This window comes from Aspergillus versicolor (assembly GCF_001890125.1).
Source record: "Aspergillus versicolor CBS 583.65 unplaced genomic scaffold ASPVEscaffold_5, whole genome shotgun sequence".
NCBI classification, from domain to species: domain Eukaryota; kingdom Fungi; phylum Ascomycota; class Eurotiomycetes; order Eurotiales; family Aspergillaceae; genus Aspergillus; species Aspergillus versicolor.
The window spans coordinates 1,346,642-1,373,485 of record NW_024467528.1 but is presented as its reverse complement, the minus strand read 5'-3'; the positions used below and the strand labels follow the sequence as shown (position 1 = coordinate 1,373,485).

Below are 26,844 nucleotides of genomic sequence, written 5' to 3'. Positions count from 1 at the left end.
CTTAAAGCCTCGCTCGCTACCTATACTATATCTATCTATATTCTATGTTCACCTTGCTTAAATCCGACTCGTCGTTAATTACTTTCTCTATACCCACCAGTATCCTACCACCCAACCATACCATAGCATAACAACCTTATCTGCCTAGTCTGAAATATCCCTCTTCTTTTTCTCTCGAGTATCATAGAATTTATCTTTTATCATACCGACAATCAACCCGCTCCCCAGAGTCAGCCCTACTGAGCCTAGCAAAACCTCGGTATGATTTCTTTTTTTCTAAATTGTCGATATGTGTTTATATTTACTTTCTATGGGGCGCTAGCCCACAATTCCCCTTCCATAGGTTGATGTTATATATATGGAGCTAGGCCTTCCAATTTGCTCGTCTCTGTTTTGCGTTTTGACATATTCGATGCCTAGGGCTTCGAATTACTGGTAGGCATCGACTAGTATGGTACGATTAAGTAAAGTGGGTGCTATACGTTTATTATGATATAATTAGATCGTATCAGTAAGATTCATGGGCTCGGGCTTTTTTTGTCTCGTCTCTGTCAATGGAATTAATGCATGACGCTGCGTAGCTCGAACCGGGAATTGTAAGGTTTACTGATATTTACCACTACTATATAGCTATGTAAGGTATCTACCAAATGAATGACCTTGAAGCGGGATTACGGTAAGCCGGGTAGCGAGGTACCTTGCTTGAAGAAAAGAGAAGGGCAAGTCACTCCGATCCTATAAACGACCCAATCCCATCCAGTCCAGTCAATCCCAGTCCACCTGCTTCGCCGTGCTGAAAACAAATAATATGATAGACAGGTAGAATACCTAAAGAGGCATCTATATAGACGCCATCGAGACAATACAATGCAGAACACAGATATCCTCTCCCCGTTCGCCAACCCAGCAAGCCCAATTCGAAACCCATAGAGAAACAGCCGAGAAAGAAAGGGTGAAAAAGGAAAGGCGATAAAAAAAAAGATAACCTAACTCCGGAGAGCTATAGGGTAAGGTACGTTTTGGATAAAAAGTGTTCTTTTAACCGCCACGCTCACCGAACTGTCTCGCCCAGTCTTCATACGCGCGGAGACCCTCCTTGCTCACGCTGGGTCTTATGGAGTTTAGGCTTGCTTCGAAGTCCGAGAAGCGGATCGGCCGGATTTGCTCCATGGGTGTGTGGAGGAGAGCTTCGCCGAGGTTGCGGAGGGGTCCCATGGCAGCGTCTTTGGCGAGTGCGGTTATATCGGAGCCTGAGAAACCTATAGATAACGAAATAAATTAGTTGTTCGTGCCATATTTAAGTTAGGAGGTGAAACGGTGATTTACCTTCTGTAACGTGAACAAGAACTTCAATGTCCTCATCATCGAGATCATGGACTTGATGACCCAATAACGTTCGCAATTGTTGACCTCGGACATAGTGTTCAGGGAGAGGGATATATTGGCGACGGACGAAACGGCGTCGCGCAGCTTCATCAATATCCCAAGGCATATTCGTGGCCGCTAATACAAGAACTCGGCTGGCGTCGCCTGACTTTGGTTGCTCACGTCCAGCTGCAGCGCGCTGTAGATCGGACCATTGAATGAGGAATTCTGTCTTTGAGCGGCGTGAAGCTTCATTTTCCGTCCCTGATGAACGCGCCGAAAGAAGCGAGTCAATCTCATCGACGAAGATGATGGAGGGTGCGAGTGACTTGGCTAAGCCGAAGAGAGCTCGTACGAGCTTCTCGCTCTCGCCATGCCATTTAGAGGTGAGCGTGGACGCAGATACAGAGAAGAAGGTCGATTTGGATTCCGTCGCAACCGCTCGTGCAAGCATAGTCTTTCCGGTTCCTGGTGGCCCAAAAAGTAACATACCTCGAGCTGGCTCGCGGAGGCCTGAGAAGAGGTCTGGTCTAAGGAATGGATATACGACAGCTTCTTTCAAGGCCTTCTTCGCACCTTCTAGCCCCGCAATATCATCCCAATGAACTTCATCTCCACGAACGACAATATCGTTCAGAACCTGGCGTGCTGCATTAACATCAACGCCTTTTGGTAGTTTCTTCATAACATTCATAATCGAGTCATCCTCTGAATCCTCATCTCCCTCTGCCATGTCTTCCTCATCCACGTCTTCATATGACTTCCGCCCTATCGAATCTGGATCGCTCGAAGGTGGTGTCATAGGGCGTTTGGCTTCGGGTCTCTGTTTCCGTCGCACGGGGCTTCTTGATATTCCCATATTACCCATATCATGTACCACATCACGATCCTGACCCGATGCCCGTGGCTGTGAGGGTTCGCCACCAGAACCCGAATACATAGGGGCTGATGTGGGTTGCGGCGCTTTCAGTGCCATCGGCTTAGGTTTAACGGCGGGCTTCGGAGAGCTACTTGAACGGGGTGGTTCACTTGATTCAAGTTTTGAAGGGGACTGTCGAGAGCGGCCGTCGGAGTGTGGCCGGCGTTCCACATTGCTGCTAAGTTGCTTGTGCTTCAATGGCGGGGTCCCCGGAGTTGACGAGGTCACTTTCGCAGGCGACCTTCTCGTGGTCTGCTCATCTGCAGAATATATGCGAGAAAGCGCAGCCCGAGTTAGGTCAGAGTCCTTCCGAGAATTCAAAAGGTTAGGACGAGAGGAGCCCAATGCCGCATCATTGGTCCATCTATCAGAAGGAGAATTGGTCTCCTTCCTCAGATTCAAGTCATTGGTAACGCTCTGGCGTGAGGACGCCAACGCAGCATCACTCGCCGTGTTTCCCGAGGACGGCACGCGCGTAATAGAACCCCAAGCAAGACCCGCCGCCTGAGACGCAGCAACCGGACGTAGATCCTTGCGGTGTGAAGAGCTATCTTTCTTCTTTTTCTTGAGAGTCGGGTCGCGTAACGTGGACGGCATAGAAGGCATCTTCCTCCGCTCGGGACTGGGTGTGCGAGAGCCAGACTTGGATTTCATAGAGCTTTGCGATTCCGTCCTCACTGCTGGCGGGCGAACTGGGGGAGTATGGTCAGGGATAGTGGCAGCGGTAGTGCCAGGAAGTGGCCGTTGAGGTATCGCGGGTGGTTTAGAGAGGTCGGTGTATCCAACTGCGGGAACGGTCCCATCCCCAATCCAGCCTGGGGTAGCGTTGACGTTATTTCGAACTGGAGGCGGGGACTTCAACTTCTTTGAGCTGGAAGTATCTTTGTCTTTTCGGCTCTCGCGAAGTGCGTCGAGGAGGTCGACTCGTTCGCGACATTGAAGCTCAAGCTGTCGAATGGATTCTTGTAGCGCCCGCTCGGTTTCGGTGCTCGGGGTGTAGCTTGCGGGGAGTCGATACGCGTTGTGATAGTAGATGGTTTCCAGGGCCGATCGCCAAGACCTTAAGGCTTCGTCTTCATTGTTCTAATTGCAAGGAACCATTACGTCAGTGGGAGAGCATTGGGGGATGCTTTTGGGATCACAACTTGGCCCTCAAAGTAGACAGCCGTCGAGCACATCAAATAACAGTCGTCATATGTCTTCTGCAGCGACGACGCAGGCTTAGGGCGCATCATTCATAAAACCGGTGTATGAGGTTCACGGGGAGCGGATAAATGCAGGACCAGCCAGCGACACCGCCATGCGTAAAGGGACGGATAAGAAGGAGCGAATTGGGCCGACGAGAAACGAGGGCCGCTGAAAGTGAAGTTGGCGATTTGACGGAAGAAAAAGAGAGAGTTGGGAACTGGAAACTGGCTCATGGATGGGGTTCCAACTCGCAGTTGGTTGGACAAGACCAGACGAAGACGGCGAATCGGCACTTTTTTCCCCTCGTGACGTCGTTATCCCAGCTGATTAAGCATAACCAGAGAATGAAGTGAGACACCAGGCTAATAATAAGGGATGAGGGTTACTTTTAAGCGAAGAGCTGTCTCGGAAGGAATGGTTACTAGGATTATTCCTAAGTCTCCTCCTGTATGTTATCTGGTTATCGTTGTCCAGCCGGTGTGCCCAGTCACCATCTCATATGTCTATCAGTACATGGTTCACAATCCAAAAACAAATAAATGCGCAAATAAATAAAAGAAATATATGGAATGAAATGAGAAAAGAATTTCCCCGAAGTATTTCCTCCCTGTGACCCAACGCCAAAAAGAAAAACCGATTCAGGATACATTGGGCCAGCGTTGACTCCGATCCAAGAGCAAAGGAAACAGAAGCGAAAAAGAATATGCTGTCGTCAAGCCCATAAAGCAGTCGATGAAGATACCACAATAAGCATAGCCAACCCAGTGTTAGTAGTTCGCAATGTCTTGCCCGGAAGTAGAATGTCGAGTGTATACATAGTGAGAATGGAAAATCGGCCGTAGAAAGTATCCTGGTATGTGACTCCTCACACTAAACCCGCGTCCCCATGCTATTTCTAGCTCGTGAACTATATTCAAGGTGCGTTATTGACTTTCGGAGTTGATTTTGTTTTCGTATTTACGGTTGTTGAGAATGTTCGGTTAGTCGAGGAGACCACCACGGAGTCGTTTCTGATGCGAAGCGAATTCATGCGATCAAGCGGGCGTTTTGCTCCAGCCTAATCCGCCTGGCGCTTGAAATAGGCCTTGGCCATTTCATACGAGGTCCAGCAAATAGCAGTGCTAGGCATCGTTGAGATGATGCGGGGACGAGCACCGCGCAGGAATCCCTTCCAACCGAACTGGCGCTTAATGACAGATGCCGCGCCGAAGAGTCCCTTAACTGAACGGATCTCCTCATTCTGTGCAAGACCACGGGTCTGCAGAAGAGTCTTCACCACATCAAGTGGTGTTGTGATACCAGCGGCGATTGCACCAGCCAAACCACCAGCAATACAGTGTGTAAAGGGATCATAATCCAAAGTGGGGTTCATGACCTTAGAAATGGATTCGTAGGCAACGAATTGGGCGGCGGTGAATGGTACGGTCATACAGAGCGTCGTAGGGTAGGAGACATAGAAGGCATGGAAGCCTTCCGTCTTGTAGACGGACTTCGCGCATTGGAGGATTGTCTTGTGAACGGAGCCATGGACTTGCATTCGTTGTTTGATCACTGTCCATGTCAGATGAAGCTCGTACACGGGTCGCGACGGCATAAAATTGTTGGGAACTCACCATCAAACGGATTCATCAGGGCATCACTAGCAATAGTGGCTGCCGCACCACTCGTAGCTTGAAGAAGTCAGTAATTGAGTAAAGTGTGACGTAAGTTATAATCTCACCAGCTGCCAATGGATGGTGTCCGTCGTCCACATTTCCACCAGCCATCTCCTTGACAACCTCGTATGTACCGAAATAAACAGCGTGTGCAGGGCCTGAAAACGAGAAACGTAAATGTCAGTCCGAGGGTGCGCCAATTTATTCACCACTGGGATTGTTTTTGCTTACCAGCACCGACAATCACGCTCGATACGCCCTTCCATAGTGTTCGCCACCCTTCAATGCGGTAGATCGTGGAGACCGCATGTGTCAACCCTGTGTAGAGCCCTCCGGTTGTGGGATTCAAGACTTGCATGCGAGTCTATAATTGCGAAACTCAATGGTTAGCCATCCACACTGTACATAAATAATATCAAATCATATTAAGCCAATTAGCGTACCTTGAGCAAATCCACCGGGTACATAACCGCGTGTTCCTATGTAGCCCGTTAGCAACCCCATTGAGAGCTCCAGTGTAATTTCCATTGACGAGAGACGTACTGCAATACCGGCGAAAGCACCGGCTAACATATTCCGGCCGAGGCCATAGTTTGAAGGGAGGGCTTCGTAACTACCATTACGATACGGTTAGCTTTGATCTGACCAGGGCGTCCAACTTTCCGCAGGCAAAAAAAAAAAAAACAAGCGCAAGCTGCACACGAGATATCCGAGGTTCAAACGTATGGCGATTCAGGAAGAAACTTCAGAATTCTCGGTGATTGTCACTCGGAGATGAAAAGAGGGAAAAAACACAGAGGCGGGAAAAGAAGCTCCGTATAACATACTCATATTCTTCGCCCGGCACTTGGTGTTCGGATGCCGCCATCAAGCCAACAGAGCTCCAGCAGCCGTAGCCGCAAGAGTATACGAGAGAAAGAAAAGGGAGGGGAGATTAGGAGGGAAGAGGAAAAGGGTTGGGGCAAAGGAGAAGGCGACGCCAGGTGTTGTGGTTGGGGGGTGGTGGTGGTGAGCTTGAAGTTTTGGTTATGCCGAAGAAAAACGGGGACTCCGCCAGAGCCGAACCCGACTAGGGAGGAATAAAGTGTCGAAACGAGATCGAGATAGAGATTCGGGCAGGCGGAAAACAAGGATGGCAATGGGGAAGAGGAGAAGCGAAGAGGAGAAGTCGTGCGGAGGAGAGGAGCAGTAGGGGATAATTTTTTTTTTTGAAGGGTTGGAACTTGGAGCGAGTTGTTCCTTTCTTCCTTCCTGCGTCTGGCAGTCGGTCTTGGTGGTCGGAGCGCAGCCAAACAGCTCATTGCCGCCTACTTCAACTACTAATAATTTGTTCCAGAAGGATTAGCTTCATAAGATTAGATTGCCGGAACAGGCTATTCTACTTAAATTAATGCTCTTTTCCAGGAGATCTCGAAACTGAGGAACTGGCCAGCTCGCTATCAGATCTTTCATCGAGATTATCAGATGGCCTTGCTTACCCCAACTTGTGTGTAAACCACTACACAATCACACTTATTTGCTCTTCTACGTTCTCCGATACGATAAGAAAAGACCATTTTGCTGATGAATATCGAAGAAACCGAATCAGCCCCCCAGTCTAGACTATCCGTGACTAACGACTTGAAGAACCTGCAAATGCTGATTTTCACCGAGGTTACTGTCCGATGACGGAGCGCCATTTCGGGTTTCCCTGCCAGTCTTGGGATCTGTCACTCTGCACGAGACCCTCGAGTTCGACATCGGACCCGGCCATTGCTCGCTTTCCATGAAATGGTAGTAATATTAGACTGATAATATGAGATAACGACTTATATATGTAGTAGTATTGAAACATTCCCGAACCAAGCCGAATTGTATTATCACCTGCCGCTCGCCAAACCGCCGAACCGCGGAGGTATCGAATTTCATGCTGCCGCGGACGGGAACCGCCCACAGCTCCCCGTAAACTACGAGTAACTAAGGAGTGCTGCTAGTCCGCCGTCACTCGTCGTCCGCTTATCTGATCGAAATACGGATAATAACGCAATAACGCATCCATTTAAACCAGAGCACGGGGCAAGTGACCATTGACTTGTAGGCATGGAGTTTCGACTCTCTCCCCGAAACGTGTTCGGGCCGAGATGAATAACTAATAAGCTAAAAATGCATAATGATACAAACAATAAGAGGTTATGCAGTCTCCCCTACCCAGATAAATCTGACCATGGCTAAGGGATAGCTAACGCCTTGCGATGAAATACAACCCAGATCTCGCTGTAATGTGGTGCGTGTCATGTACGTCGTAAAAAAAATGATAAATCCATCCCAACCCAGCCCTGACCAACCTGACCCATTTACCGTCCTTCCTTCCCATTTATGGCCCAAGCTGGCCAGATGAAACCCCTAGGTGCATGCTCCTCTCTTCCCTTTCGATGGAAAAAAATGGCATGATCACTTGGTCTATACAACTCTAAATCTACCAATCAACATTGAAGCGCCACTCCCCTATACAATTCGGTCAGTTAGAAATATCCTTTCAAAAAACGTTGTTGAATTTCAAACATACCATTCCTCAGGTTCTCGGCTGTGTCGGTTAGAAGAATGACCCGCCGTTTATTGCAGTACGACGTCTTGTCCAAGATGTCGACCTTGAGGCTTGCCAGTTCTGCCACCGGCTTCTCGAACATCTCACTGAGCGTCTCCACTGCCATTTCCAAATCCTTTTGGTTGTCCTCGAAGATTTCAGTCAGGTTGTTCCGCGCCAGGTAGTACGCGAAGGCGTACGTCCACTTCAACGTCTGTCTGCATTGCTGCAGAGCCTGAGAAGCCGTGTCTAGGAACTGTACCTCGATCCAAGAGAGTCCTGATTGGGACTGGAGACTCGTCATCTTCTTCTCAGTTTTCAGATATAAGTCCCTATCCAGTTTGGCCGATTGTTCGTGGTTCGCGTATCGGTTGTAGTAGTGGAGATATCGCTCTAGAGATGCCCGTGAGCGCGCTTGCTCAGTCCGCGCTTCGGAGCCCGACTTCTCCTCGAACCGATTGCAGTTGTACCAGCTTGTGCCATGTTCCGACCACAGGCCCATGCACATCCAGCAGAACTCGTGCTTGCATTTGCGGCATGTCATGTGGTTGCACCCACCGTTCTTTTCAATTGTGGAGTGGCACCTGGGGCATTCTTTCGTGTTCGCCGAAATCCAGTTGGCCGTCTCGGAATCATCCTCGCACTTCTGAAGCCACATCTTAACGAGTCTACACGGCGATGGCTGGTGGTCGTTCAATGTGCACCCGAAGCAGAAGTAGTGCTTGCAGCTACATTGTACCGTCGGTACGATGCGGTTTAGCTCACGCTGCTTCACAGGGCAATCAACCGCGTACTCGCAATTCGGAGCCGGGCACCATTTAAGGTTAGCCTTATCGTCAACGTAAGTTCGCGTTAAGAGTGTTCGATATCTGCGCGATGAGTCAGAGTTAATCCGAGGAGAAGAAAAGACCGAGAGAATGAACTTGCTTACCTCTCTCGAAGTTCATCCGTAACAAGCAAGCCTAACGACTTTGAATCGACAATCATGTGGCAGTTGTTACCTGGACACTGTATCCTAGCAGCCTCTCCTTCTTCTCTGATCTTCTGCGCGAGATATTGCCGGTAGCAATCAATACAGAAACGGTGCCCACAGCGCATAGCGTATGTCTCGAGACCGTCACCATCTTCGCAGCAGATATCGCACATGAAGCCCGGCACCACCTCAGTCTTCGGCACCGCGTCGAAGTTGTTTCCAAGGCCTGCCTCATCTAGAGTTTGTTCCGGGTGGTCCATGTAAGACTCAATCAGTTTTTCGCGATTCCACCGCCCGAACCGCAACAAGATTGCCGACGACTCTGGGGGCAGCCCTAAGATCGAGGAAACCTCGTTAATTTGTAGGTTCTGTTCTCGTTCAATTTCCGTAGGGCTAAGGACTTTAAAGTCGACTTCGTAGGGTTTCGGTTGTGTCGCGAACATATCTTTGTCCTTCGAGAAACCGCCGTCGAAGTCATCGCCAAACTCTATTGGAGAGAGACAAGCCCATGTCAGTAAGCGTATCTAGGGGAGTTTCAGATAGGTTTGAGGTGCTTACCGTCTCCTAAGCTCTCATCGTCGCTGCCCTGGGTGCCTAGAAAGTCGTCGGCACTCGAAGCAACGCTCATAAAATCATCATCAGACTCCATGGTTGTGGAGGCAGGGGTGACCAGGTCGGTCACCTTCTCCTTCCGAGATTCCGAAATGTCCTGAGGCGTATCCGAAGCTGAATCTACACCAGAATCAGGTAGCTGAATATTCTTTTGCCGTTTGCGAAGAGGTTTGTTGTTGTTTGCGCTTCCTGAGGAGGACTCGGTGGCGGCCTGCGAAGCAGACGAGGTGGCGGTTGGGGTAGTACTGGTGATAGTATCCGTATTCGACTTTGCCGCCGCCTGCGCCGCCTTTCGTTTTCTCGTGGTGGGAGGCGTGGTGAAGAGTCACAAGAAGCCGTATGTGCTGAACGCGGGTAAAAAAAGCTCGGCCTCGATGATTACGTCGAGACCTGATCCTTTTTTCCCCGGTACAACAACACACGTCACAGCCTACCAATGGCGGGTGTGGCAGCCTAGCTACCAGGGTCTGGCTGACAGCCGAAAAGGGGAGTAATGACTCTACCGGAGGGGCGAGGGAATAAAAAGTGGATAAGGGAGGAAGAGTAGTTCTCAGGAGTGAATCGATCGCTGCCTTTTGAAAGGCCCTTATCGTTGTCCAGGAGAGGGGGGCGTTAATCGCAGTAAAGTTAATGAATCAGGTTGTGTCACCAGAGGCAGAGCTGAGCCTGCGCCTCTTAGTCACCACCAAATGCAACTTCCAAGCCGAGACGTCAGGGAAAAGGCAATCCACTGTAAAACGCGCGATTTTTGAGCGAAAGGAATCAAAATAGACTCATCACTGATCCAAGAGTCATCCTGGTACTCGCGCTTTAAACGTCCCTCCCCTCAGCCGTGCCTGCTCGTCTCATGCTAAGAATAGGTAGTGCTTAAAACGCGCCAAGCGGGGTTCAGATCCCAGGCAACAAGGCACCAACCGATTTGATATCAGCCTCAAGTAGAATGATGCCTGTCACTCTCGCTCAACAGGTATCAACGTTCACTAATAAAATTTACATGAATTCAATTGATCAACACCCATTCAAAATCTAGGCAGCAAGTAGACGCCGTAAAATATCAAGTTATTCTGCAGGAACCTCTCCAAATGTGATCTCTGTGAGTCATGCACTGCCACTGAAAGCCCATAGTGAAGCGAGTTTACAGCCGCAGCTCTGAGCCTCTGACCTTCGTGAGGTGGAAGGTGGACACCATATTTGATTTTGGAGAGGGGGCCAAAATTGTGATCCCTTCAATTATGACAATAAGCCACCTCGCGCGCTACGACCATCGCGCATCAGCCACAGTATAATGAGTTAGGGCAAACATCAAGTACTCTCTGTAGAGCTTCGCGGTTGTATTCTATTTTAATCTGATTCAAGGTATCTTCACTATTCATCATCACTTTCCTCTTCTTCGCTGCTTTCTTCCTCCTCAGCATTCGCAAGCCAATCAATGAACTGCTGCGTTTGACTGCGCACCTTGCGCATCTCCTCGGTGCTGTTGGACCGCTCATCCGCCCACCATTGGTCATAAGCCTCCTCCTCAATGACTTCCAGTTCATATAGTTCCTTGGCCACGAATAAGAGTACAGTTTCACCACGGGGACGCTGGACAAGCTCCTGCTGGAACAAAACTAGCAGGTCCACCTGGTCGAGCTTCTTGATGCTGTCCCGGTCGAATAATGCACGTTCCATAATCTCGTGGTATTTGCTCAAGATGTCGTGAACGGCATCTCCCGCTCCCTGGCCACCTTCCATCAACTGCGCCACGCGCTTCATGAAAGCAGAAGTGACAGCCCGGCGGACCTCGTGGTCGGAGGCGTTTGCCGTCATCCGAAGACTGACCAACTCTAACTGTACCACATCTGATGTGACGCCATCTCGCAAACTGTCGTAAAGACTGGCTGCAGCGTCTTGGATAAAATGAGAATCCTGTTCTTCATCATCAGACATAGAGGTTGCGAAACTCCCGGCGCGGGATCCGCCGTAGTCTGAAACCTCCGAGGATAGCGTGGAAATCGAATCCGTAGACAGAGATAGGTTCGCCATATTGTAGACTGCGTCAAATAATGTGTTAGCCCGTGTCTCCGTTGAATTACGAAAGTGGGTGGGGTTAATCGAGGGAATGGAACGTACTCAGGCCTGAGGAAGCATTGCTAGCTGTCTCATCTTCATCCTCGTCGTCTGAATCATCGTAGGGCACATATTCATAACCCTCTCCACCTTGCCCTACGATCTCTGGATCGTTGGCTTGCAAGGTGCCATCCTCCCCTGGCGCAGTCGTTATCCGCCTCCCCTCGCTGACAGTCACGCCGTTGGCAATTTTCACATTGAAAGATAAGAGAGCCCCCTGTTTGACTGTGCAGTTGCTCCCTACTACAACATCATTCGCAATGATGGCATTGTGGACAGTTGTGTCATCTCCAATGACTACATTGTCCCAAATATACGCACCGTCTAGAGTGACGTTCTTTCCAATCTTGCAGTTCCTTCCAAATACTGTATCCTTCACAGTGGTCTTGTCGCCAATTCTGGTTCCTTGGCCGAGGACGGTCCGTCGACCTACAACGCACGAGCGAGCTAACGTCACATCCTGTTCCTGATACAGAGTGCCCTTTCGAAGTTCGTAGTTGTGGCCAGGTAGAAGGTTTGTGTCGGGGCACAAAGGATAAGCCCATCGAGAAATAATATCCTTGCTAATGGCATCATATGCCTTCAGGTTTCTGACCCGTGCAGCATAGTGGTCTTCAATGATATGTGTGTGAATCGTCTTCCCGTTCAGCTCGTAATCCTTCAAAACACCATAGAGAAATTGCTTTCGCGGCGTTTGGTAATCAAAACTATCGGACCACAAACTCAGAACATCCGGGGTGCAGATGTCGATACTGCAATCAATCAGGTCTTGACGGATATCAATTTCAGAGAATGTCGTAATAATCTCAGGATCGATATTGAGGCGAGATGATTCAGGTGAGTGGTGGTCAATCTCTTCGTAATGGAGACAACGGTCCTTAGTCGGGTCCACAACAAAAACAGGTGACACGGAAGAAGCCTTTGTCCGGTGCTTCCTGCCTGCTTCCCGCAAGATCATAGTCATGATCGCGTTCTTGTCTTTTTCTCGTCGGGCACGGTGCTTCGCCAAGGCGCCTTCGATAGGTAGGTTGCTGATCACGTCGCCGCTCACGACAAGGAAATCGCCAGTAATCAAGTGTTTTCCGTCGAGGTCTCTCATGACATCTCCGACTGATGTCGATGTTGACTTAAGGAAAGTAAATTGTTTGAACGGCGAAGATGGAGCTCTCCATTTTGAAGCACTTCAAAAAATCGTCAGCTTAGACTTCCAAGTTATAATCCCGCGTCCTCAGCATACTTGATATAGCTCTCTAGCTTATCCGAATGCGCCCCTCCGTACAAGAAAACCTCCTCAACCCCAGCATTGGCCAAGAACTCAAATGTATATTCGATCAACGGGGTGTTCGCAAGCGGCAGCAGACACTAGAGGTCGTGGGTTAGTCCACAGAGCGCCTCTCCCCCTCCAATTATTCCTTCCAGCATCGCAGTACATACCCGGGGTTTGTCAAGAGTAAACGGTTCGAATCTGGTCTCGAAAGTATCTGCCAAAATCTACACAGAGTAATTGTTAGCACCCCGCCGGACAAATCGCACTTTCGCAACATTTCTCAAGATAGCAACTCACAACAGCCTGCAACGTCTCTTCCACCTCTTCAGTCGCGTTGCCGCGGGGCTTATTCGCGCCGCCTCCTTTCTTAGGCGCCATTTCCAAGCGAATGTCTGCTTAAAAGCGAGTGAACGAGTTAACAACAAAAAAAAAGGACTGGCCCTCCCAGAACGGAAGAGTCATCCATCCCACTTTCGGCCACAGCCCACCCCACCGCCCGGCAGTTTTCCGCCAGTGTTTGCTCTGTTTGTCTTGGGACAAATCATGTGATTTTGGTTAGATTGCACCGCCACATGTCAGTGGCCGGTTCATTCCAGCCTCGAAAGGTCCAGATCCAGCCGGCAGGCCTGGGCCCTCGTGGACTGAAGGGGATTGTTTTCCCTGAACATCGATGATGGTCTAGACCTGCGTTATCGACTTCAAAAAACCAATTTGCACATCACGGATGGCCCGGGCTTGGAACCAGGGTCCTGAGTCGCCGATCTGAGTTCGCAAGCTGTCTGTGGCGGACCCTCGGGGACTTGAGTCGGGGAATCTGCCTTGGGCCGTTTCTGGTGCTGCTTTTATTGACGAGTCTAAGATGGAAGAGCAGTATTTATTAGGTTCAGCTAAAACTCATATTATCTCGTATGTAGAAATAAAATGCTAACAGAATTAACAGATGTTATCATTCTGGTAGAACTACATATGCGCCCCCAAAGAGACGAGATAGATAGATGAGCCAGGTGGCAGATCGCCAAAAACATCATGAAATTATTTGACCAAAAGGACGCAAAAAGCACCAACGGCCTGCAGGTCAGATTTCGAAAACAGACAATATGTACTCTGTATAAACACAACAATCCAACCTCCCCGCACTGGGTGTTGATATGTCAAACTTCCTCTAGCTAAAAATAAACAGACCCCTGATCCGATATAACAAATATTTACTCTAGAACGCACGCGCAGTCGATGCAAAATGTTCCCAGGAACGCCACGGTTTATCAAATGAGTGCCCGGCCCCCCTGGTAAATAACGGAAAGGAATGCAAAAGTTAATCCCAAATACTCGAGAATAGGGAAAGTAGAATGCGGCCGATGGTCAATCCAAAATGCGCTTCTCCTGGAATTATCGCATGGAATTGCAAAGCATGTGGGTATAGATAGTAGCGGTAGTTTGTCAAAAAAGAAATTATACAGTTCGAGAACCGCTATTAGTTTGTACGTGTCGCTTGGATTGAGCCGACCATAGGTTGGGGCGGTGGCGCATACATGCGTTGCCGTTTCGCGAGATTTGGGTTCTCAGCCCCGTTGCTTATTTCGGAGATATGCCGTCGTGGATGGGGTCGAGCTTGACTCGGGCCTGCAGCACCCATCGGCACCGCAGGAGGTGCTGGGTATTGCACTCCATTCTGATCAATAGCATAGGCGGCTGGGGCGGGGTTTGCCGGAACATACTGGCCTTGAACCTGCGGAATGTTTGCCGGAACTGCGGCCATGGGCTGGAATTGATTCGGAGATTGCCAAGCAGTCATGGCAGCTGCAGGTGATTGGCTAGGAGAGCTATCATCTTTGACAGTAACCGATTGTGCAGCGGAGCTTTGACCCGGAATCGTTGCCGGCGTTGTGGGCTGGGTTCCCTCAATACCCTGCGAAACGGTCTTCAAGTGAACTAGGTGTTTCTCTAACATGTCCAAAAGACTTTTTCGGGTGAAAGGCTTTGGAAGGACATCGTCCATTCCTACTAAGTGTCAGCATTGCATTTACAACCGCACATATGACCGGAATTGCCTACCGTGCTGGAAGTAGAGTTGGATATCATCACTCCGAATATTGGAAGTCATAGCGATAATCGGTGTCCGGTCAAATTGACGAACAAGATGGCATGCAGAAACGCCATCCAGGTTAGGCATTATTATATCCATTAGGATTAGGTCATACTTCGAGCCGTCTTGAACCTTGTTCACGGCCTCTAACCCATCGAGCTGCGAAGGCGCATTAGCAAGGATGATCTAGCGTGGCAAGGAAACAACATACCGCGGTGTCTATTTCACAAGAGAAAGAATATAGGAACTTTCCACCGATTTGGCGACATGTCGCATCATCCTCAACAAGTAGAATTCGTGGGCTGCGCATCCAACCTGGGTCAACATGGTTGCTCTTTTTCCTATTTTCAGGAAATTGCCGCCGATCGTCCATCTCCTGCTTGGGAGGAACGCTGTAGGGAACATTATTGACATGATCGCCGTACATTGGATCTATTCCATTGGTTGTGCCAACTGGATAGACGACAGGCTCCATCTCGCCATTCATTTTTGGGTATACAAGAGCAGGATTGGCCGGCACAGCAGGAGCTGGAGGCGCGACTCGCTGTCGGGGTCCAGTTTCCATGGCAGGAGTGGAAACTACACCAGCTTTGGGCGGCTCAGCCATGGGTTCGACACCACCAAGATTGAATTGTATCTCAGCGTTCATGTCGCTCAACAGCTTAGATGCTTGTTGCAATGGAGTTGAAACCCCATCGTCCATGGGGGTCACTTGGGCGGGGCTCATGTTGGCGCCAGCTTGGGTCGGGAATGGTGCAGCTTTGTTGTCACGCTTTTGACGAGCATCGATAGAAACGAGGTAGTTTACTAGCTGATGTATAACGTTTTCGTGATTAACGACTGTCTTTTGAACCCTCAAAACCTCCTGCAACATCAGCTGATGGTCAACGGACATCTGTGCGAAGCGATCGGAGATGTGTTGGATCTGCTGTTGTTGCGCAACGATCTGTTGATTTAAAAGATCAATCTGTTGTGTCGGAACGGAGTCGTCATGAGCCTGTGCCTGCTTCCGTGGCGCCGGTGCTTTTCGTCGAATGTTATCGAGGGACTCCTTGCTGTTGGCTCTAAACTCGGGGTGCTTGAATTCCCAAGCCTGGATAATGTCTGTTAGGAGCTGTATATACTAACAGCTGTGACTCGGGGGAAACCCACATTTTGTCCATATGGCGACTGTCCATTCTCCTCATTATTTTGCCGTACTTTATGAAAGTCGTACTTGTTGAGCTGTCGCACGAAACTGGCAAAATTGCTGTGTTTAAAATGTTTCGGAAGAATTGTCTTAGTGAATTTCTCGCACTGGAGTATGGTCAGCGAGTGATGATCGTGAGGTCAAGTCCGGCGATCGGGGATGCGGTTACCTCTAGGACCACGAAACTATCGCCCTCGTCACCCCACCGCACGATTTCTGCGTACGATGGATCCTCCAGCATCCTTGCAAGACAGCATTAGCGAAAAATGAGCTGGATAAAAAGCAAAGCATTGTGCTTAAGATAAAAGTAGCAAACATCAGGGCGCAGTGAGGGAAGTTGGCGGGAAGAGCGAACGAACGGTCACGGCCAGGGGGAAACTTGGACTAAATTCCGAAAAAGAAAAAGAAAAGGAGATGGCTCACTTGTAGAGTTTGCGAACCTATACATTTTATTAGCAACTCGTAACACAGCAATAATCTGAAGAAGCCGTATCTCCAAAAAAACAACTATCAAGACTCAATACTCACAAAATCGCTGGAGTTGCCCGAGGGGGCGGTGCTGGTGGTGGTCTGGCCACTGTCCATCATGGGCTAGATGGGTCGCGACCGATCGAACGAGGAACAGACTTCAGCACTGTGCAGAACGTCGAAGGACGCTCGTGAAGGATCAAGATCAAGTCTTTAAACTCCCGTCCAAGTCGTAGAAGGAAAACCGGAGTAAAAAGAACGAAAGGTAAAGATGGAGAAGAAGAAGAAGAAAGACGCACTCGCGAAGACGGTCGCAAGAGGGCAGAGAGAAGAGAGAGGAGTCGGTTGTAGTAGTTTGGTGGGACGGACGGGCGCAACGAACAGTCAGAGCGTTGAATAATCTTGCATATTAATAGAAAGCCATTTTCTTGTGCTCACCAGCCACAACCGTTGGTTTTTTCTTCCTCTTTTTTTCTGAGGTGGTATTTTCCCTCCCTGAATTCTTCCTGAGACCCTGTCTTTATTATTATTGCTATTTCTGTGAATTTTTCCAGTCTCCTTCGAGGGGAGCGAATGAGGGATTCTCGAAGAATTCAATAACAAGCCCAATGCGACCTCGGCCACCTTATTACTATTGCAGTACCACTTGGCTTCCAACGGTTTGTCACCTGATATCCAGATGAAAGACCATTTACATTCTCACTGCAGGGAATCAGAGGCAAATAGTCAATGCGTCTGCAGCAAAAGGCGCATTAGAACCTTGAACATGGAGGGGAGTCATGGTGGGGCGCAAGACCTGCCCTCTGATCCCCAGCCCTGATTCGATGCCTGGGCTTTTCTCCTCCACGGACCTCTACCAGCGGGATTTCGCTTCCATTATTATCATCTGTTGTCTACACCGTACTGTACACACCTATCTACGCCATGCGATTTCGAAGCACCCTCTGAACCACAAAATCAGGAGATGGGGCAGAGTCACGAGCAGCGATGCTCCTTACCTATCCAGGTATACCCGGGAGTCGGTCTGCATTAGCTTTGTCCATCAGTGCCGATCTCTGCTATATCTCCCGTAGCCATCGCGAAACGCAGACAATGACCTCATAGGATGCCCAAGTTGCAACCAGAGCGTTGTCACTTAATTTGCTGGAGCCGCGATTGTCGCTCAGCAATTGGGAATAGGACGAGATCTAATTCGACTGTAGTTGTGTGATGTCGAACGTTAAAAGGCACCTTGCTCTCTACAATCCCCGGACAGGTGAAGAAAACGATCCTTCGTGTCTCCTCTCACCCGACAATATCCGCTCTCATTTCGGAAAACTGTTTGACCTTCACTTCACTCCGATGATCACCAAAAGCTTGGAGAAGAGAGGCAAACCAACCCAACCACCTTTGCCGGTGCCCATGGGTATTCGTGGACAGTACCTATCTGAGCAATCCTGCGCACTGGTACGCCTTAAGACACAAGTTCGCTGGTAGTGGTGACTACCCACTAGATCCACGCACAACTCACTGAAAGCAAAACTTGTCGCTCCATATAAACTCTATCTTGCTTGACTACTGTTTCAAACGTGGGATTATAGATGTTGAGCGGCGACAACGGACTACACGGTGAAGTAGTATGTAGAAAACGTTGGGGTTGCCCTGGATAATTAGCAAAAATTAAACGTATGACGTGAGGAGCTTACTCAGGCTACCCCAAGCTCCCAGCGACAGCTCCCATCCTCTCAAACCTCACCCCAAACACTTGACAGCTCTCAGGAACGGTACCTGAAACCAATCCCACAACTTTAAGCTCTGTATCGCAGATCCCTCTTTTTATCGTTTAGCCACCAAAAAAGAAATCATGTTCGCCGCTCGCCGCCTTACTACCAGCGTTCCCCGCGCTCTCAGCCAAAGGGCTTTGTTCCACAGCACTGCACCAGCCTTCGTTCAGAAGGGAGACTCCATCCCAGACCTTGATGTCCTAGTTGAGGACTCTCCAGGGAACAAGGTTAACCTCGCCAAGGAGCTCCAGGGCAAGGGTGTCATTGTCGGCGTTCCCGCTGCTTTCAGTGCGTTCTTTCCCCTTGCTTAAGAGAGCAACAAGAAAGCAATTGCGATCCTAATTCCATTCCACAGGCCCTGCTTGCTCCAGCACCCATGTCCCTGGCTACATCAGCCACCCCAAGCTCAAGGACGCTGGCAAGGTCTTCGTGGTTGCCGTCAACGATCCTTTCGTGTAAGCCTATAACCATGTCCAATCAAACTCCCTGATAAACCTAACGGCGATTGCAGAACCAAGGCTTGGGGTACCTCCCTTGATCCCCAGGGCAAGAGCGGCGTGAGTTAACATCCCTTGCTCAATTTTGTTTTACGTCTCCTAATGTCGACACAGATTCGCTTCTTGGGTGATCCCACCGGAAAGTTCTCAGAGGCTCTCGATGTCACATTCGACAGTACCTCGATCTTTGGTAACCAGCGCAGCAAGCGCTATGCGCTTCTTGTTGAGAATGGCAAGGTCAAGGAGGCCTTTGTTGAGCCTGACAACGCGGGAGTCAATGGTATTATCCAACCTTCCGCGTATTTATGCATCATGCTAACAAGTGAATAGTTTCTACGGCCGAGAAAGTCCTCGGATAGATAAGCAAGGATTATCTCTCTACATTTAAAATTAATATAACAAAGACTTGTACAAGCATCTATAGATGTTCTGCGCAATATTACGTCACTCATATCCAACGACGTACAATATATAGTGTATCATTTCTGGAATATCAAGAGTAAATATACATGAATCAACCATCCAACGCCTAATTGCGATCTTTCAAAGGACATGAGAAACCCCCGGATATATCAACCCCGGTCCCGCATTCGTGGCAGGCCTGCCTGTATGGAAATAATAATTTTAAGCAGATCCTCCCTGCTGCTGAATCCACTGCTCAGGTGTGTAACATTTAGGTGTCCAAGCATGGATAGCGGCAATCTCCGCCTTCAAGACCGAGTTCACCAACCGATGACGTGCAAGCATAGTCTTTTTCTCGAATTGCGGCGAAACGATAACGGCCTGGAATGCTTGTCCGCAGCCTCCTATACTCCAGAGAATCCTAGTTAGCGCAACTCTCTAACACGTAGAACGTATTCACGGGTTCGGTTATATGGCCGGGGAAAGCAAAACCGTTTTTTTCTTTTTTTAAAAAAAAAGATGAGCTATGACGCACCTGACAAATCCTCAATCTCAACATGCTGCGCCTGCAGCTGGTCTACCAATTTCCCCCTCAGCAAGTCCGGAGTCACAGCTCCCTGGGCAGTATCGGCCATGGCTGCGTTGGCGGCTGCGAGGGTGCGCGCGGTAATCGAAAAGGACGCTTTCGGAGCAACGGGAGACCGCAGGAAGTATCGGCAGCTTCTGCTCAGCAATGTCGTTGTGCGGGAGTACATTAAGCGCGAAATATTTTAAGTCCGCCCGTAGTAGCGGATCGGAAGAGGCGTGAAATGACGCTATTTTTTATTGTGGTTCAGGATGTAGGAATCTTTTTAGTTTTTGATGGAGAGTTTGCGGAGTAAACTCACTGCTTCCCTCGGGACTTATCGCAGAACGAAACTAGGATTGGTCATCAGGATCACGTGGCGTGAGTGGATTACTATACAGCTGCTCCTTTCGTCCAACGAACTTATCCACCGATTCACTCCGAGTATGACTATGGAAGAAGCTTCGAAAGTGTAGATTACTGCGCTGAAACATACACCATCCGGCGTTTCGTATCGAGGTCTTCGGCACGAGCCCCGAAATGTCATAGTTGTCTGCCAAAATCCGCGATGGTTCGCCGAGTCGGTCCTATGGGCAGCACAGAGTCCAGAACTTTGCCACGCATTTGATGAAATAAGGTTATAATTTCGGTCAGCCATGTGGGAGGCTGTAAACCCGAAGGTTTAATGGCATTGGTGCCTGCAGACATGGTAGAATGGCTCTGTGGCTTTCATTGGCAACAATGGTCACGGTTAACTACGATTGACATTTTCCCACAAATCATGCATTCCTCTCACTCCAACCCCGGTCGAATACGTTAAGTGATCTTTGCGCTGATTGCAGTCAGCTAACTGTTCGCCGAACGTTGGTCTATGAACTTACCGGAAGGGACCACATCCAGAGCCTTTACAGATATATTCAGTGGTTGGTTGAGCATATACATTGCCGCACCGGCAATATCATCTGATTCAAGGGGGCTAAGTGTCGAATCAAGTGTCAGCACTGGCCAGCGCAGGTATCAAGGTTTATCTGCTGAAAGCTAAACTCACGTGTATCCCTCAATGAAGCTATCATACATCTCCTTATCGTGTCCCACCCGAAGAGAGTGAAAATTCGTTGCCACGACCCCAGGACGCAGGGCCAGAACTCGAATATTGGTTCCAGTAAGTTCGTTGCGCAGAGCATTCGTGAAGGCCTCCTGGGCAGCTTTATTCGAATGATACACTGCTTCACCGGGGAACGGAGGAACTTCTAGTCCTGTAACGGATGTTACATTGAGAATTGTACCCTCCTTTCGACTCATCATAGATGAATTGAGGACGGCATATGTCACGAACATGAGTCCGTTAATGTTTGTGCTGTTCATGGTCACAATGTCGGACACTTTGAGGTCTGGGAATGCAGATGGTGCGCCTAGAGCGAGTCCAGCCTATTATTTTCATTTAGCGCTGGCTTTTAATTTGGATATGGATGGCCTGTATAGTATGAATGATCACTCACATTGTTTATCAAAATGTCGATGGTGCCAATCTCTTTCGCCGTCTCGTTAACGGCATTCTCAACAGCTTCATAGCTTTGCAAGTCGATGGCCTTGAATATCACCTTCGCACTTGGGTGGTTCTTTTGGAGATCTGCTGTGATTCCTTGCAGTTTATCCTAGCTGATAATTAGATCTCGCCCGTTGCTTGAGACAAATACCAGCGTGGCTCACCTTCGACCGCGCAAATAAAGCAACGTTCGCCCCTTCGGAAGTGACTCTTCGGGCGAGTGCTTCACCAATACCCATGGAGGCTCCCGTCTTCAGCGAGCGTTAGATACAGCTGAGACTTGTAAATACTGTGGGGAAAGGCGCCTTACAATAAGAACATTCTTGCCCTTCAACGTCATTTCTAATAATATACTACGTCCTTTTAGATACTGAATCAAAGATACAGTGGCAGAGAAACTTTAATAGACAGGCCAAATTACAAGTCAGTTATCGCAATTAGTAATGTCGATGATATTGGGTCTGCCATCCATGACGTCAAATAAACTTCACGGAGAAAGAGAAATCTCGGTTCGGATTTCGTTTTCTTCTGTGACTGGCTGGATCAGATTGTCAATGGGACTCGCGGGGCCAACCGAGTCAATTGTCGTATCGAATTTCCAAACAACTTTAACAGTCGGTCACCCCTTTGGGGAATCTCAAGATTGAGGGCCTTCGCTTTCAGTCCTTACTGGTTATTGACCGGATAAGGCTTGCTGGTGGGTCATACACCACCTATATTCTAAAGAGCATGCGTATTTGAAGGCATTATCCCAAAATTACCTACCACGGAGCTATGCAGGACATGACCTGTATAACTTTGAAGGTCTGAGCTCCATAAGATTACGGTTCTGCTGGAAATGTGCTGCTTTTCAGATAGCTGGTGGTTAGGAATACCGGGTCAAGCTTGTTCTTGGGGTGGAATAGAGGACCCCAGACTCCGTTAAATCTATAGAAAGGGCCTGGCCACCCATGTACGAGAAGTAAGGGGACAGCATCGGGTTTCTCCGTGCGTGCATGCAGGAGATATATCCTCCGGTGAAGCAAATGATTGAAGATGGTCATGTATCTGGCGTAAAAAATATGTTTCACAAAGAAAATAGTCCAGATCTATAAGTGACTAGATATGTGAAACAGGATATTTATGATTCTACTTAGGTATCGGAGAGGTCAGCGACCTGGAGTCTGTCACCATACTTCGACTTGACTTGCAAAGGTCGCTGATTGGTTCACCCAGGATACAGGTCAGCCCACTGCTCTATAAAGTTCAGCTTACCCCTTCTGTTTTCTGAATTCAACCCACCTCCACCGATATCTTACCAAGTGCCTCATGACTAGTTTCTAACCAGTTATCATGGAGTTCAATCTTCAAGATGATCAAACAGTTATCGATAATCTTATCAATCTTCATTTAAGTGAAAATTATGGGTTGTGTTGGGGGTTGTACTAAGGTTAGTTGGTCAGTATTGTTTTGTAAGAAGCTCAGCTCACCTCTTATTACATAAGTAATTAGTCAGCAAGGTGAGGTGAACTTTTAGCGGAAGAGGTGGGATGAACTTTTAGAGCTGGATTTAAGCCTCAGGCACCAACTGTGGCGCCAGCTTCCCCTCTGGCGTCAAATCGAATGAATCTCAAGCTCTGGAACAAGTCGCGGGATTCAATACCAATACCTTTGCCATATTTCAACCATACTTTAATCATTTATGAGCCGCACTGCAACACGTTTGTTCTCCGCCATGTCTGCGTCTTTACCACCAAGCTCATCCCCGTTTACACGGGCAGTGGTCAGCTCCATGAGGAAGATGTAAGTTCCCCGCGACTTTATTCGGAGACCGATGCTCGAGCTTCGATTCATTGTTTGCGCCAGGAGATTGCTGACCGTTAAAGCTACCCAGAGTCGCTAGCAGACAAGAGCTTTGATAACACAGGCCGTGAGTTAGTTATGTTTTAATTACAACCTAGCAGCCAGCTAACGTCGATCAAGTACTCCTCGAAGCTCCCTTTAACCATGCGCGAAGACAAAAGAACTCGGTACTCTTGGCCATTGACCTAACCAAGGCCGTTGCTGATGAGGCCATCGCTCGCAAAGACTCGGTCGTGGTAGCCTACCGTGCGCAACCCCCAAGCAACATCATCTCATATCGTACAAGTTAAGCTCACCAATACTTCACAACCAGATCCCATTATATTCCGCGGCCTGAAATCCCTCACATTCAATGACCCGCAACAACAATCCCTCCTTCGTCTCGCATCGGAGGGCATAAGTGTCTACTCCCCACACACAGCCGTCGATGCAACCCCCGGCGGAATGGGCGACTGGCTGTGCGACATCGTCACCGGTGCAATTACCCCATCGCCCTCGAAGGCCACATCAGAAGTTCCAAATTCGTCCTCCAAGCTCTACTCAGCTCCTACATACCCACAGCCTGGCCCCGTCTCATCTTCAACCTCCACCATCCCCCATACACGAAGCACAATCCATCCCTCTCCCGCCCCGGTTCCCGAGGGCCTAGAAGATGCCGGGATGGGGCGCCTCGTCACATTCAACGACCCCCAGCCCCTGACCACTGTTATCGACAACATTGCCAGCGGTGTAGGCTACCCCGGCGGCATTCCCATCGCCATCCCGCAATCCGCCTCTGTTGACAATATGAAAATCCGCACCGTCGGCGTCTGTCCCGGCTCGGGGTCCAGTATATTGATGAAGGGTGTGAAACAGATCCCTGATCTCCTGTTCACGGGTGAGATGAGTCACCATGAGACGTTGTTTGCAATCGAGAGTGGTTCGGTGGTCGTTGCGCTTGCGCATTCGAATACAGAGAGGGGCTATTTGAGGGCTGTTATGAAGGATAAACTTGGGGCGGCTCTGAAGGAGGAGTGGGAGGGGTTGAGGGGTGAGGAGGGGAAGACCGCTGAGGCGAGCCTGAAGGAGGTATATGAGGACAGCGGTGTTGAGGTTCACGTTAGTGAGAAGGATCGCGATCCATTTGGGATTATGGTGAAGCGGGGGTAGAATTGTCTGCTATGAAACCAAATATATGTCTGCTTTCTCCAAGAAGCCCTATATAAGGCCTCCTGTGTTTGTTCCAAGTAATCAATGAGCTGTCTTACAAGCGCTAGCAAAACGGATTTCCGCACTATAATATGGAATATATATGTCAAAAGCTATACTCTCAAGGTATTTTATCAAACATATCCGGCGTCCACCACAGGAAGGTCCGACAAAAAAAGAGAGGGAGAGAGAGATGTAGATCAACTCAACAATACACGGATCTCCCCCGTCGTACGCGGGAATAACCTCCTCAAGCTTCTCTCCTGTTCCTCTTCTTCATCACTCTCCTCGCCTTCATTGTCCTCTTTGACTGCACCAGTAGCCTCGCCAACATTCCTCCCCTCATCGGCGCCGATGACCATCCCTTCTACAAACTCGAAGTCCCGGCAGAAAGCCTCAACTGCTTCCTCCGTGACACTCTTAACAAATGACGCGCTCTGTAAGCGCTTCAGATTATCGGTGGCGTCCATAAGTGCGGAGGGGAGGAAGTCGTCCAACTGTTGGCTGATTGCGATAAGCGCTTCGGGCTGGAATTCTGGGAGGGTCGCAATCGCTGCGATATCTTGCTCTTTTGTACCCGGCGCTGAGCGATCGGAGAACGGTTGGAGGGATGTTAGGAGGACTTGGAGGCCAGAAGCGTCGAGGAGGTAGCGATGCTGGATCCCAAGAAGGTCGACGCGAAGCGTAGAGATGGCGGATGAAAGTGGAGAGAGATGTGTTGCAGCTGCGAAGGGATAGGGGGAGATGGAAGAACGGGTGGTGATGTGGATGTTTGTTAGGTAAATTGCGCGAGCCGTAGAATTGGGGAGTTCGTCCGCACAGGACTTTGCGATATTGAAGAATGGATCGAGGGCTGCATATAGGACTGGCGTGAACTTGTTCTCTTTGTTTTCGGGTGCGCCATTGGGATCCTCTGTTCCGAGGGATGCTTCATGGGTTTTCATCAATGAAGTTAGGACCTCCAGCGAGTCCTGGAGGAACTGTGGTGCCGATAGATCTTCTGGGGCAATCAGGGCCGCCTGGTCTGTTGAAATGTTGCCGATTTCGTCGCGCATTATTGTTTCAAAATGGCCCAAGGTGAATTTTTCGAGAGCTTGGAGCAACTCCGCAAGGTTTGAATTCGGGCCCATGAGTTTGGAAAAGGTAGTCTGGTAGAAAGAGAGCAGGTTGATAACTTTATAGCAAGTGACGGGGTCATCATGCCCTTGAATGACCAGTTCAACCCGCTGGCGTAGTGAACGCGCAACACCAATGAGGTCGCGGCTTACAAGATCACTGAGGGCTTTCTGTCCGTCAAACGTAATTTCCTCGTCTTCGTCAATTCGAGCCCACGGCTCGCTGCTTAGACCTGCTTGAATTCCTCTCGCTAGCTCATCCCCATCAGCAATAAACAGAGCTTCTAAAGCTTCCCGTTCTGAAACTGTAGTGGAGTGCACCCATGCGAGCATATCACCGATATATCTCAGCGGATCGTGGGCCGAGAATTCGATAGGCTTCACAGCACTATCGCGCCCGGAGACTGCATCGGTCAGGGCATAATGGAAAGCATCCGACAGGACATAGTCCCTGGCCTCTGCAAAGAAGTCCAAGCAGCTGTGGAACAAGCTTGGTCGCTCAGCCAGTACCCGCAGTGCCCGTCGGATTGTGCTGCTGATTCGAGGATCCTCGAGATTCAGTGACTTGAATTCTTTTTGAATCCATCGGTAGAGCTTCTGATAGGCAGAGTTCAGGCTCCGAGAGCTTTTCTCCATGAGCTCGAGGCCAAGTCTCTCGTTTTCCGCACCCAGCAGAGCTTCACAGTCGCGATGTACTTGCTTCACCCGTGCGAGGACATCGAAAAATTCGTCATTTATCGGCTCCTCGACTGATGTCAAGGTCAGGAGTTCATCTTCTGAAACGATGAAATGCTTCGTGAATGCATCTAACAGATGTTGTTTTGTTTCGGCTTCTTGCTTCTGGCTCATCAGAGCAGATGCTTCCTCTAAAACCGGGGCGGTATCCTGCCTAGCTAGCACAATGTGTTTTCGCATTTCATCGCATGTTTCCTTCAAATTCGATATGACTGTCCCTATGCGCTTTAATTGCTACAGAATTGTCAGCATACAATTCACTCAGCGTTGTAGCCCCGCGTCGTCTGGTGACAGTGGCCGCTCACCTCCGCGACATTGCCAAAGTCCCTCACGATCTCTGCATTGCAGTCTACTACTTCCTTCTGTACATCGAGGCGCAATTGCCTCCGCACCTCCGCCGTATTATGAACGCCTCGCAGGCTAAGAGTTTCGAGTGCATCGCGTATATCCGAATCTGCGTACGACACGGAGAGTACACTTGTCAATCGGTTCGATAAGGCATTGGAGCGCTGCTGTTGAAGCGGAGGGGAAAGGGGCGACGACGAAACCGGTGAGGACGTCCGAGGCGATAGACCCGAGGGGCCTCCAGAGGGTGGGAAATAGCTACCGGTAGCCATGGGGGGCTGATACTCAGTTTGTAGATTGTCCAACGGAGTTGCCAGCGGACGATCGTGAGGAGGCGGAGGCGGAGAGAGAAAGATTGCGGCGGATCAACAACATTGCCCGGCCACCTCATTCAAAGAACTAATCCGTCCACAAACGGGCTGACTGCTCAATCTGCGACTGGCATCTTCAACTTA

General features: G+C 49.4%; 10 protein-coding genes across 10 annotated transcripts; 2 read left to right on the top strand and 8 right to left on the bottom strand.

The window, feature by feature from the left end:
• Positions 1–1,038: 1,038 nt before the first annotated feature.
• ASPVEDRAFT_133052 (putative AAA family ATPase) lies at positions 1,039–3,516 on the bottom strand (the record flags this gene model as incomplete). Its single annotated transcript, XM_040806992.1, has 3 exons — positions 1,039–1,259; positions 1,327–3,367; positions 3,430–3,516. 3 exons carry the CDS (start codon positions 3,514–3,516, stop codon positions 1,039–1,041), a joined length of 2,349 nt encoding a protein of 782 aa, XP_040668326.1.
• Positions 3,517–4,529: 1,013 nt separating this feature from the next.
• On the bottom strand, positions 4,530–5,995 carry mrsA (putative mitochondrial carrier protein; the record flags this gene model as incomplete). Its single annotated transcript, XM_040807004.1, has 7 exons — positions 4,530–5,023; positions 5,086–5,142; positions 5,193–5,285; positions 5,359–5,491; positions 5,571–5,606; positions 5,671–5,740; positions 5,955–5,995. The coding sequence occupies 7 exons, from the start codon at positions 5,993–5,995 to the stop codon at positions 4,530–4,532; spliced, it is 924 nt and encodes a 307-aa protein (XP_040668325.1).
• A 1,587-nt stretch (positions 5,996–7,582) lies between these two features.
• On the bottom strand, positions 7,583–9,312 carry ASPVEDRAFT_29132 (RING finger protein; the record flags this gene model as incomplete). The annotated part of the gene is made up of 4 exons (XM_040810194.1): positions 7,583–7,611; positions 7,673–8,559; positions 8,622–9,150; positions 9,222–9,312. The coding sequence occupies 4 exons, from the start codon at positions 9,310–9,312 to the stop codon at positions 7,583–7,585; spliced, it is 1,536 nt and encodes a 511-aa protein (XP_040668324.1).
• A 1,328-nt stretch (positions 9,313–10,640) lies between these two features.
• ASPVEDRAFT_133335 (translation initiation factor eIF2B catalytic subunit epsilon) lies at positions 10,641–13,029 on the bottom strand (the record flags this gene model as incomplete). The annotated part of the gene is made up of 5 exons (XM_040807021.1): positions 10,641–11,308; positions 11,388–12,565; positions 12,622–12,746; positions 12,819–12,875; positions 12,949–13,029. 5 exons carry the CDS (start codon positions 13,027–13,029, stop codon positions 10,641–10,643), a joined length of 2,109 nt encoding a protein of 702 aa, XP_040668323.1.
• Positions 13,030–14,122: 1,093 nt separating this feature from the next.
• skn7 (putative stress response transcription factor SrrA/Skn7) lies at positions 14,123–16,508 on the bottom strand (the record flags this gene model as incomplete). Its single annotated transcript, XM_040810193.1, has 7 exons — positions 14,123–14,649; positions 14,704–14,920; positions 14,946–15,827; positions 15,863–16,030; positions 16,093–16,165; positions 16,347–16,363; positions 16,452–16,508. 7 exons carry the CDS (start codon positions 16,506–16,508, stop codon positions 14,123–14,125), a joined length of 1,941 nt encoding a protein of 646 aa, XP_040668322.1.
• Positions 16,509–18,234: 1,726 nt separating this feature from the next.
• Positions 18,235–19,010, top strand: ASPVEDRAFT_84051 (peroxiredoxin family protein; the record flags this gene model as incomplete). Its single annotated transcript, XM_040817489.1, has 5 exons — positions 18,235–18,442; positions 18,510–18,609; positions 18,666–18,711; positions 18,766–18,931; positions 18,982–19,010. The coding sequence occupies 5 exons, from the start codon at positions 18,235–18,237 to the stop codon at positions 19,008–19,010; spliced, it is 549 nt and encodes a 182-aa protein (XP_040668321.1).
• Positions 19,011–19,014: 4 nt separating this feature from the next.
• On the bottom strand, positions 19,015–19,935 carry ASPVEDRAFT_42056 (BolA family protein). Its single transcript, XM_040812496.1, has 2 exons — positions 19,589–19,935; positions 19,015–19,457 (listed from the first exon to the last, which is right to left on the bottom strand). The coding sequence occupies exons 1-2, from the start codon at positions 19,806–19,808 to the stop codon at positions 19,276–19,278; spliced, it is 402 nt and encodes a 133-aa protein (XP_040668320.1). The 5' UTR covers positions 19,809–19,935; the 3' UTR covers positions 19,015–19,275.
• A 123-nt stretch (positions 19,936–20,058) lies between these two features.
• On the bottom strand, positions 20,059–21,673 carry ASPVEDRAFT_193417 (SDR family oxidoreductase). Its single transcript, XM_040809138.1, has 6 exons — positions 21,475–21,673; positions 21,329–21,415; positions 21,118–21,273; positions 20,667–21,046; positions 20,500–20,594; positions 20,059–20,450 (listed from the first exon to the last, which is right to left on the bottom strand). Exons 1-6 carry the CDS (start codon positions 21,502–21,504, stop codon positions 20,398–20,400), a joined length of 801 nt encoding a protein of 266 aa, XP_040668319.1. The 5' UTR covers positions 21,505–21,673; the 3' UTR covers positions 20,059–20,397.
• An 868-nt stretch (positions 21,674–22,541) lies between these two features.
• On the top strand, positions 22,542–24,299 carry ASPVEDRAFT_42052 (Nif3-like dinuclear metal center hexameric protein). Its single transcript, XM_040812495.1, has 5 exons — positions 22,542–22,593; positions 22,656–22,946; positions 23,030–23,073; positions 23,127–23,252; positions 23,320–24,299. Exons 2-5 carry the CDS (start codon positions 22,879–22,881, stop codon positions 24,153–24,155), a joined length of 1,074 nt encoding a protein of 357 aa, XP_040668318.1. The 5' UTR covers positions 22,542–22,593; positions 22,656–22,878; the 3' UTR covers positions 24,156–24,299.
• A 95-nt stretch (positions 24,300–24,394) lies between these two features.
• Positions 24,395–26,661, bottom strand: cog6 (Golgi transport complex subunit COG6; the record flags this gene model as incomplete). Its single annotated transcript, XM_040806999.1, has 2 exons — positions 24,395–26,278; positions 26,350–26,661. The coding sequence occupies 2 exons, from the start codon at positions 26,659–26,661 to the stop codon at positions 24,395–24,397; spliced, it is 2,196 nt and encodes a 731-aa protein (XP_040668317.1).
• Positions 26,662–26,844: the final 183 nt, after the last annotated feature.